This window comes from Tachypleus tridentatus, chromosome 6 (genome assembly GCF_004210375.1).
Source record: "Tachypleus tridentatus isolate NWPU-2018 chromosome 6, ASM421037v1, whole genome shotgun sequence".
Classification (NCBI taxonomy): Eukaryota; Metazoa; Arthropoda; class Merostomata; order Xiphosura; family Limulidae; genus Tachypleus; species Tachypleus tridentatus.
The window spans coordinates 124,805,788-124,817,686 of NC_134830.1; the positions used below are offsets into that span (position 1 = coordinate 124,805,788).

At 35.2% G+C, this 11,899-nt stretch overlaps 1 protein-coding gene across 1 annotated transcript in view; it reads right to left on the bottom strand.

The window, feature by feature from the left end:
- Positions 1 to 5,407, bottom strand: part of LOC143253579 (BRCA1-associated protein) — a 34,242-nt gene extending 28,835 nt beyond the window's left edge. Inside the window, exon 1 of the mRNA XM_076507662.1 lies at positions 5,109 to 5,407. Within this exon, the coding sequence (XP_076363777.1) occupies positions 5,109 to 5,184 (76 nt within the window). The 5' untranslated portion in view covers positions 5,185 to 5,407. The remainder of the gene's footprint in view (positions 1 to 5,108) is intronic.
- Positions 5,408 to 11,899: the final 6,492 nt, after the last annotated feature.

Sequence of the window (11,899 nt, forward strand, 5' to 3'; positions counted from 1 at the left end):
TATTTAGTTACAGTGCATATATTTAGTTACCTTCCACATATTTAATGATAGTCCATATATTTAGTTACCATCCACACATTTAGTTACCGTTCACATATTTAGTTACAGTGCATATATTTAGTTACCTTCCACATATTTAATCACAGTCCATATATTCAGCTACCATCCACACATTTAGTTACAGTCCACATATTTAAAGCTTATTTAGAAATCATATGAAAAATAAGTACTTCAATTTAATTTTTTCTTCTAGCAACATATCACCAAGCTAATAATTTACTATTTATTACTTTATTCCTATTTTAACACAATTCTGCATCGAATCAGAAGCCACACTGATTTATACAATTGAAAAGAACTTTCATTAAATGTTTAGATCATTACTTTATGGCTTCCACAAGCTGAGATATTAGCAATCACATCACACCATGACAATAGAGATTGAGAAAATGATTGGTTAAAATTCAATAAAGTCAATTTTCCTATACTCAAAATGTCTTTCTAACAGGTACTTACCTCCTCACACCAGATTAGCTATTTGCATCCAATGCTGCTCTATATATGTAAAGGTTTTTCTTTATTCATGCTAGAACCCTTCTCCCCTCCCCACCTTTTATTGAATCAAATAATTCAAACATGTCTCTCATGCAAATCATCTTGTGTCCATTTCTCCACAATACGAGTGTGCCATACTCATGTGAGGCATAAAACCATCACTTCAAAGTTTGACAGAAAGTGGGGAGGAAGGTAAATACATATTGGAGACAAATTTTAAGTATGGAAAAATTATAATTTCTAACACAGTTCTTACCACCTTTCACAAGATTAGCTACAATCGCTGAACGAATGCATTTGGAAATAGTTATAAACCTGAACGAAGAGAAGGAAACGGGAGAATCACCAATGTATGGGCCTTATTGAACCAACAAAGTAGATTATTTATCAGGATACGAGGAAAGATAATGGGTGTGTGTATTTTGTTATAGCAAACCCACATTGGGCTATCTGTGGAGTCCAATGAGGAGAAATGAACCCCTGATTTTAGCATTGCAAATTTGTAAACATAGTGCTGTACTAGCGGGGGGCAAAAGGTAATGGAAACTGCATAAATGGATATATTAGGTAAAATGGAGGAAAGACCTCACCAATTTGATTAACCACCCAATTTAAGCAGCCAACTAAAAGATCTGATATGCATGGCTGGATGACTGCAATTCAGAATGGGCCAAAAGAAACCCAGTCATCTATATAATGGTGGAACTGTAGCCCCAGAGCATGAAGATGCCAAACAAAAGCTGTAACTGTCCAACAGAAAGTATAAGAGGTGGAGCAAAATGGTAAACCACTCTGTGATAAACAAACTGAAGGTACAGACAAAAAGTGGCATCCATCTTGGACATATATGAGCCCATATAAAACACCTACCAAAGGGAGATAAATGACTGCAGAGTAGAATGGAACAGTTGAACAAACCGATTGAGGTGGGGGAAATTGATGACAGGCCTCTAGACCCCAGATGCCTTAAGAACTGGTAGAAGAGGTTTTATAGCCTACTGAGATAGTGGGTCCTGAACTACCTCCAATAAACATTAGCCAGACATTAAATCATAAGGAAGAGGGAAGAAAACAGATATTGCAGACAGAAAGTGGGCAAAGAAATGGGATCATTAATAGTTCAGATAAAACTTGAAAGATCCAATGATCCTTGAGGAGGGAATGCCGTTGACGAAGAAAATCACCAAGCCAAACTCCCACTTTACTAAAATCCACCAAACAGCCACCAATATTGTTGGCGATGTGACATGCATTGTCGATGGAAACCAGATATGGCATCCCAAGAAGAAAGGACAAGAAAAGGTTGGGAAGAACAACAAAGTGGAAAAGGTGCCATATTGAGTTCCAACTGAGACAAATAGGCAACAAAATGGGAAGGTTAGATTGTTGTTGTATTGATGTGCTAGACATTTCAAGGACTCTGGGACCATATCAAATACATAACACTATAAAGACAAGATGCTGGTAAACAGATGTGAAATGAGGTTGCATCATGACCCAGAATGCCCCAACAACAGAGAAATCACATATGCAAAACTAGAGCCAAAAATGAGCTAACATGGAGAAAAGGAGGAAGAGGATGTTACCAGAAAACCCATAAGAATTACCGTAGAGAGTCTCAGAGAGGAGCTGGATGATAGAGAGATAATGTAAAAGAATTGTGAAAGTAAGGCAAAAGCAGGAAAATTGGGCATGGTTTAGACTGACACGAGAATCGAGGACCTGCTTCCTAAACAGGTAAAAAAAAAAGAACCTAACAATGACAGTCTGCATGATGATGTGCTAGAGCAAATTGCATTAAAACCTGCAATTAACTGTGAGGTACATATCTGGTGATGGGGGAGAAAAATCAAACGGGGATAAAACATCACATACCTAAGAAACAAAATCCAAAAAGATCATAGTCGGCCTAACTGAATTCTCAGAAGAAACATGGGAAGGCATGGCAAATAAGAATGTAGAAATAGACAATTCAAGTCCTTATCAACTTAAACAGGCTCAAAATGTTAAGGAGGAAGTGGAGAGAAATACAGAGATTGAGGCTGACAAGTAATGTTCAGTCTCCCCTACAAATAAATGTTAATAAATCTAACATAGGGTCATCCACACCTAAGGCCTGTTTGAAAGAACTACTTGCTAGTGTGGCCCCAATGTGGTAATATGAACTTTGGAATTCATAATAAAAAAAAGTAAACCAAAATTATAAATAATAGTGAAGTAGGATTGAAGTAAAGAAATAGTCTGAATAAATTTTGAACTAATTTAAATGAAAACCACTTTACAAGTAAAATAAAGCTGAATGTAAAACTTGAAACAAAGGAACATGCCTGAGAATAAGCACTACCAAACAAGAAGTGATAGTTCTGTACAGGTATATAAAGGAAATCACAAGCGTGATATAGTAGGTCATGCTCCTATTGGTGGTGAAGTGATGCATAATAATTTGCAGAATACTTGTGATATGCATAAAAAAAAAGATTGCATATAGAGGGCAGCACTAGATGAGAATCTTACAAGCAGAGGTAAGTACAGAATCAGAAGTCAAATTAGCAGTGTTTTGTTCAAAACCATAACTTTCTCCTCAATCAGTACAAGTCTCATATTATGATCCAAACAATTTCAGAAAATCCATAACCACCAACAGTGTTGTTTAAAGTGCACTGAAATAAACTCAAAAACAAAATTTATAATTTCAAAAAAATATATATTTAAATCAATAAATCTTTTCACTGAATAATTTTAACTGTGAAGCTGTTTGTTTTCAAATCTGTAAAAGAATAACTAAGTTTATTTCCCAAAACTTGCAGTTTTGCCCTTAATGTGAGATGTCCCATCTGAAAGTGATGAAGTTAACCCTCCCCTCTAGGTACATGTATGAGACAGTAATTTGTTTTTGATATATTCATTGATTAACACAGTGAATGAAACATGACCAGTCTACAAGGTTAATAGCCTACCACCTTACTTTGTACATGCATCGATATAACAGAAATTAAATTCTATCTGAACATACCAAGTAGTATTACATTTTGTTAATATCAGTGCAACAAAAGTTTTATCCTATTAACACGTTTGAATTTATGTATTTAAAATATAAGTGTAAAAAATACTTCTGTATTCATTTCCAGTGTGTATCATAATGATATTGGTGACACAAAATAACAGTAGTTGTTAGTTTTATCTCAAGTATAACTATTTTTTTTCAATATCATGAAAGAGATGTCTCTATATAGACATCTATGAATCTCCTTACAAAAATGCATGACCACAAAAATTAGAAAATCTGTACATAATAACAGTTTTATTAAGAAGAATACAATAATTTAACTTTTTAAATAAGATTTGAATAACTTTGCTCATAAAATATGCAACTAGTTTACTTTTGGGCTGAAACTAAGAAACTTTAATGTTTTTACTCATACAATTACCATATATTTACACAGAAAATTCAAGAATGTTCACAACTGATTTATTCTTGTGAGATGTAAAGCTCTTTACAGTATTAAAAATTAAATGTCAAACCTGATCTATCATTCAGTTACCATACAAGATCTGATGGAATTCCACCCTCTGGACCAACACAAGTCAAAAGAATAAGACTAGACTTTGTAATATAACATGAAAACACAACAAACAACCTTTTGGTTCATCCAAGCCTCATTATTCAATAAATTTAACTAAAGACTAAAAAATTCAAAGCTAGCTCTCATCATTAAAATATTTATCAATCTTCTCATCAAACTACCTGAACCTTTCAAAAGTGGTTGATATCATATGATGTAAACATTTTGGGTGTAACATTGTTAATGACTCACCACAAAAATTCATGAATCTTAAACATCTAAATCAAATTCCCTCTAAATCTTGTTCATATAGTGATGGAGTGCATATCATATTTAGAGGTTTTGAGATGTCAGTTAGTAGCATCTTCTGTGCTTATTAAGATGTTTTCTGTTACCTGGTAATAACTGATTTCAAAGTCCTCTTAACTTGTTCTTAAAATTTACCTTATAAATTAAATGCTAGTACACAGACAAGTCTGTAGACTTTATGTGCACACTGTCGATCTCAGAGCAGGTCTACTAATAAGTACTACACAATGACCTTTCTATGACATGCACTTATTGTCAATTTAAGTTTCATTACAAAATGAATTGCCTTAACTAAATTGGCTCAGTCTGCCAAAGGCAAGTTCTGAGCTAATAAAATTTACCTGTTTTTGTTTGTTGTTGTTTTTTTTGCCACCACTGTATTTAATCTTTTAAAGCAGACATTGTAGTTTGTTTTTCTTCAAACGTACAACAATAAAGACCCATTTTCTTAATTGTAACAGAAATTATTAGTCATTTGGAATTATATTCTTAAGTTGCAGACGAGAGTGACAGAAAAATATAAAGGAAATGGTTAAGTATTGATCTAAAAGATTTAAAATTTCATAAAGATTCGCCTCTATACAAAAGTACACGTTAGCTAACTGTCTAATAATAATTTTACTTGTAACTACCACCCAATGCTTTTATTTTCAACATATCTTAAGCCTTACAGTAACTTACCTGTGTAATGTAGATCTGGAATAAGAGAATAGTCTGAAGCTATTTCAAACCGCAAAATTACTAAGCAAATTGACATAATAAACTTCCTTCCAAAAATATTCCAGTCAAACTATGATTGAGTTGGATTCCAGACATATATACAGTGAGGCTTTAGTGAAATTCAAGCACTGTAAAAGTAAATAAATTCAAAGTTAAACTCTGTGACTTTGTCAAAGTAAAATACTGTAAGCTACATAAAATTTCGATGGGAGACGTTCAAAACAAAAAAGCATAATAATACTTCAACCTTTAGCGCCCTCTACAACATTACGTAATAAGCATGATGCTACAAAAAGGAATTAATAATATTCATGTCTGTGTTTTTCTTATAGCAAAGCCACAGCGGGCTATCTGCTCAGCCCACCGAGGGGAATCGAATCCCTGATTTTAGCGTTGTAAATCCGGAGACATACCGCTGTACTATCGGGGGCAATATTCATGTTAAACATGTGGTAACATACAAGCAGAGAAAATAAATTTTAACAAAACGAACGATATATATTTATGATTGAATTAGAAATACATGTTAATATATTAATTTTAGTTTGAATCTCAAATAGTCACATGAAAACTACTGATATTAGTTATGGTATCTTTGGCAGTTTAGTGCCAATATCCTTTCTGTGTGTGTCATTTATACTAGTTAACTAAAGATGGGGCCCCAGTAGCATAGTGGCACGTCTGCGATCTTACAACGTTAAAAACCAGGTTTCGATACCCATGGTGGGCAAAGCAGAAATAGTTCATTGTGTTCCTTTCTGTTTAACTTCAAACAAATAAAATTAGAGAGATTTTTAATTGGCTACTACCAACTACGTATCTTACGTGAAATATAGAGAAAAAAACATTTAGGTTAAAGATGTTTTGTTTGTTTGTTTTTTGAAATTTCGCACAAAGCTACACGAGGGCTATCTGTGCTAACCGTCCCTAATTTAGCAGTGTAAGACTAGAGGGAAGGCAGCTAGTCATCACCACCCACCGCCAACTCTTGGGCTACTCTTTTACCAACGAATAGTGGGATTGACCGTAACATTATATATCCCCACGGCTGGGAGGGCGAGCATGTTTAGCGCGACGCGGGCGTGAACCCGCGACCCTCGGATTACGAGTCGCACGCCTTACGCGTTTGGCCATGCCAGGCCTTAGGTTAAAGAAAGAATATTGAGTTGGTCCTTAAATAAACATTTACTTGATTGAGTATTGTCAATATTTTTAGAAAAAAAAAACTGATACAAAAATTAAAATCAAAGATTAACTGTAAATATATCCTTAGACTTTATCATGTTAACACTGAATATTGCTAATGACTTCATGGTTTGTATCCGTAAATTATTAGGTTCATCTAATTTAAGAATCCATTCAAATACCAAAATAAAAAATAAAGTGTTATTCAATGATAAATATTGTCAAACATTACACTATTAAAGATTAATATTCCCCAACGACAGATTGCTTTGTTTTGAACTTCGTGCAAGGCTATACGAGGGCTATCTGCGCTAGTCGTCCATAATTTAGCAGTATGAGACCAGGGAGAAGGCAGCTACTCATCACCACTCACCACCAACTCTTGGGTTACTCTTCTACCAACGAATAATGGAATTGATCGTTACATTAAAACGCCCCCACGAGTGAAAGGGCGCGCATGTTTGGTGTGACGATGATTCGAACCCACGACTCTCAGATTTTGAGTCGAGTGTCTTAACCACCTGGCCATGCTGGGCCATCCCAAAGTAAAAAAATCTGATGAAATGACGTTTGGACTTTTGTTGAAAACTATATGATGTAGTTATTCAGTTATTTCTGTTCACATTTTAATACTTAATTATATTAATTATATTTATATATATATAATTTCAACCGAAATTCCATAAATAAAAAAGATGACATCTTTTAAGGGCAAACAACAATACATTCTTAGAAAACTATAATGTAAGACTAAAGGGAAGGCAGCTAGTTATCACCACTCTCGTCTATTCTTTTACCAATGAATAGTGCAATTAATCTATCATTGAAACACCCTTTATTTTAAAAAAAACAAACGAGCATGTTTGATGTAATAGGCATTCGAACCCGCGACCCTCGGATTACTGAGTCTACTGCTCTTAACTCCTTGGCCATGCAAGACTCAAAGTAGTCCGTGATTACGAGAAAGCCCCCTTGTAAAGAAAATTATATAGTTAGAAATGGCTGGTATGGATAGAGAAAGCACTAGTGGAGTAGCGAACAACGTTCCGACCTTCTTCGGTCATCGTCATACTACTCGTTTTTAAATATATAAAGGACTCAAAGTATCTGAAGCAGCTACAATTTTCCACAGATATTTTATTCACGGGATAGTCATATCACAACTAATTGAAATAGGCTTTGATTTGTTTACCTTATTTAAAGGTAGCTATACAGGCACTTCACCACAATTCGTCGAATAAGAAACATTTACGGAAAAGTAGCAGTGGTATTTTATTAAGTTTTTCTGTGATAATAATATACCACATGAAACAATCCAAATGCAGAGATTGAGTAGATATGGAAGGTTATTCCAACACACGAACAATGAAATCGAGCGTTTATATATACGATTACAGTGGTATTTAAGTAAATCTATTAAAATTTTCAAAAAGGTTAGAAGTACTTTAACTCGAAACTATACGTTCTGACATCTAGTGTCAGTAATCGTAACTCTTATTTGTATCCAAACAGGGAAAGTACAATATGTATTGAACTTTTCCAGTTTAACACAAAAAATATAAATGAATCGACCTGCTGATATACAGGATTATAGCAGGTCTTTAAATATGTTACATTAAAATCAAACACGCGTTTTATGTTAAAAAGCATTATTATGGGTTACCAGCTATTTGTTCCCAGAAATCATTCAATATATCTTGGTTTCCATGTATATTTTGACATTACACTTGTATTCTTTGATAGATTATTTAGGCAGAGTATTCATGATGAAACGTTATAGAATGGACGGCATCTGCCTGTTGTGGAAAACCAAATGTAGAGGACGACGTTTCGAAAGTCTTCCGCCTTTCGTCTTCAAGTCACTTAACATAAATAAGTCCTTTACACTTGTGTCTCCACAACAACCAGATGCTGTCCATTACAAAGTTTTATTATACGTGCAATTTTTAATGCCACTAGGACATCCCCACAACCGTCATGGTAACCTGATATCCTTCAGCTTGGTTCTCTTAAGTTTCATAATTTGGTATCCAGATGCAAACAACAAGTTATACTTAGAATTTTATTAAAACTGTTTTACATCTTTATGTTGCAAAATATTTTCCACTAAGACTCGGGACGGCTTCATCCTCACACATGGATATTTTACTAACGTTATCACCGCCTTCCTCGTGTTTGATCCAGATAACACCCTCACGTGTAAATATTGTACTAACGTAATCGCAGCCTTCCTCATGTTTGATCCAAATAACACCTCTCATGTGTAGAGATTGTATTAAAGAAAACACAGTCTTCCTCATGTTTGATCCAGATAACACCCTCACGTGTAAAAATTGTACTAACGGAATCACAGCCTTCCTCATGTTTCTGTTTTGAACTGTGTATCAGATAGTAAGAACGACAAGAAAAAAAAAGATCCGTCACAACAAGAAACTAGATAAATTTAGGTGCCAACAACAGAAAAGACGCCAACATGACGAACCACCAACAAACCTCGTAATTAACAGATCCGACCGAAAATTAAGTAATGAAGAAATACATCTACTCCACAAAGGATTCAACTTCGCAGTAACACCGAGAAATATTCCAACCATCGAAATGAAAGCCTGCCTAGAAGACCTAGCTAGAAGACTGGTGATCCACTCTACAGAAACTGGAAATACCAATAAAACAACGAAAAACAACCACCAGAAAGACGACAACTTCGACAACATTTCTACCGACAACCAACAACATATCTTTCCAGGTAGAACTGAAAATATCTATTTCCCTAAAACACCAACAAAACAGTATCTTAAATTACTTTTTCAAATAATTTTCACACAAAATTATCAAAATAAGCTCACAGAAAATAAATCTAAAAAAAAAAAATAAGCTCACACAAAAAGATACACTGCTGGCCAATGAACATAAAGAAAAAATATGTATTTTGCGTTGTTAGACTCAACCACTTATTTGAGTAGAGCTTCGAAAGATGAAAATAAGAACAGGGAAAATAAAAATAAAATACTTTTTTAGCATTTAATAGGGAAAATGTGAACAAAATGAAATTAATCTAAATACTAGCTGGTTAAAAGTTTAAGACCACACTGAAACGAAGCGTTATTCGGTAAACACGTAACGAAATTTAGTCATTTGTGTTCAAGCATTAGTGTTATCAACATCTCCCACTGATATATCCTGTGTTACATTGGGTAAAAACATGGAAAAGACTAAAAAGTTGACAGAGTTTGAACGTGGCAGAATTGTCGAGCTGCAAAAGTAAGGTCTCTCTTAACGTACCATCACTGGTGAGATTGGGCGTAGTAAAACTGCTGTTGCAAAATTTTTAAAAGACCCTGAGAGATACAGAACGAGAATTTCAAGTGGTCGGTCCAAGGAAATTTTGCCGACGTTGAGTAGGACGATTCGACTGGTTGTCTAGCAAGACACCAGCCGATCGTCGAACCAGATTAAGGCCCTTACGGACGCAGCATGCAGCTCAAGCATAATAAGAGGGCATCTACAAAAGAAAGGCTTTAAAAACCGTAAACGTCTTCAAAGGCCACGCCTCCTTCCACACACCACGAAACAGCTCGGTTAAACTTTGCTGAGAAACACCAAACATGGAACATAGAATAGTGAACAAAGATTTTGTTCTCTGATGAGAAAAAAAATTAACCTGGATGGTACAGATGGCTTCCAATGTTACTGGCAGGATAAGGATATCCCACCGGAGACATTTTCCACACGACACAGTGGAAGAGGTTCCATCATGATCTGGGGTTCTTTCTCCTTCCCAGGAACAATGAAGCTTCAGGTTAAATAGGGGCGTCAAACAGCAGCTGGCTACATAGGCATGTTGGAGAGAGCATCCTTATTGACTGAAGGCCTTCGCTTGTGTGGAAATGACTGGATCTTTCAGCAGGACAACGCTGCAATCCACAATGCCCTCAGGACAAAGGACTTTTTCATGGCGAATAACGTGATTCTTTTGGACCATCAAGCGTGTTTGCCCGAACTCAATTCCACTGAAAATGTTTGGGGGTGGATGGTAAGGGAAGCCTATAGAAATGGACGTCAATTACAAACAATGCATGATCTTTGTGAAGTCATCTTCACCACTTGGAATAACATTTCAGCCAGCCTTCTGTAAACGCTTATATCGACCATGCCAAAGTGAATGTTTGCAATTATTCGCAATGACAGCCGTGCAACTCACTACCAAGACCTGGGCATTTCCCACCCTGTTTAGGACTTCTTTTTGGTATGGTCTTTTGACAAGCTAGCATTTAGGCTAATTTTATAGTGTTCACATTTTCCCTATTAAATGCTAAAAAAAGTGTTTTTATTTTAATTTGCCTTTTCTTATTTTCATCTTTCGAAGCTCTATTCAAATAAGTTGTCGAGTCTAACAACGCAAAATGCATATATTTTCTTTATGTTCATTGGCCAGCAGTGTATTAATTCTATAAACTTAAAACAAGACAACAACAACAACATTCTAAAAGCAGATAAAGGCAATGCTATAGTTATAATGAACACAAATGAATACATTCAAAAAGTGAACAATATCTTGTCAGATATAAACAAATTTAAACAACTAAACACAAATCCAAAAAAAACACACATAAAAAATCAGTTAAACAAAACACTACTTCAAATGAAAAAAACCAACACAATCTCAGAAAACATTTATTATTACCTGCGAAAGACCGACTCACGCACACCACACTCTATGAAACCCCCAAACCTCACAAACCTAATTGTCTACTACGACCCATAATGTCGACCTATGAATCATTTAACTACAACCTAGGTAAATATATAACGTGAGCATTTTCTAAATATGTAACTTCAGCCGGCTCCTTTTTCAAAGACTCTTAACTTTAAATATATTCTTAGTCAACTAAACCATAAAGCCTTAATGGCAAGTTTTAATATAATATCCCTCTTCACAGGAGTCACAACAAATGAAGCCTGCAAGATAGCTTTAGAACTTTATATCCAAGACCCCAAACCATTGATACACACCCCAACAACCAATTAGCAACCCTTATAGAATTTACAACCACCTTCCCGTGTAAAAATTGTATTAACAGAATCACGGCCTCCCTCACGTTTGATCCAGATAACACCTTCACGTGTAAAGATTGTATTGACGGAATCACGGCCTCCCTCACGTTTGATCCAGATAACACCTTCACGTGTAAAGATTGTATTGACGGAATCACAGCCTTCCTCATGTTTGATCCAGATAACACCTTCACGTGTAAAGATTGTATTGACGGAATCACAGCCTTCCTCATGTTTGACACAGATCCCCTTCCCCCAGGTGTATAAATTATACTAAAGTACAGTTGTGGCGTAAGTCAATATCTCGTGACAAAGGATGCAAGTCTGCCTATCTATAACAATTATGTTATTCTTCGGTGTTCGTACAAGAAAATAATGAATACTATGGTTAAAAGTAGTGTATACTAACATTATGAAACAAAATTTCAGTCACTAAACTTCGTGGTTTAGAACGCGAGATAACTTTCAATATAAACTTCGAAGTACTAAATCGAGCATTTTTTGATCACAAT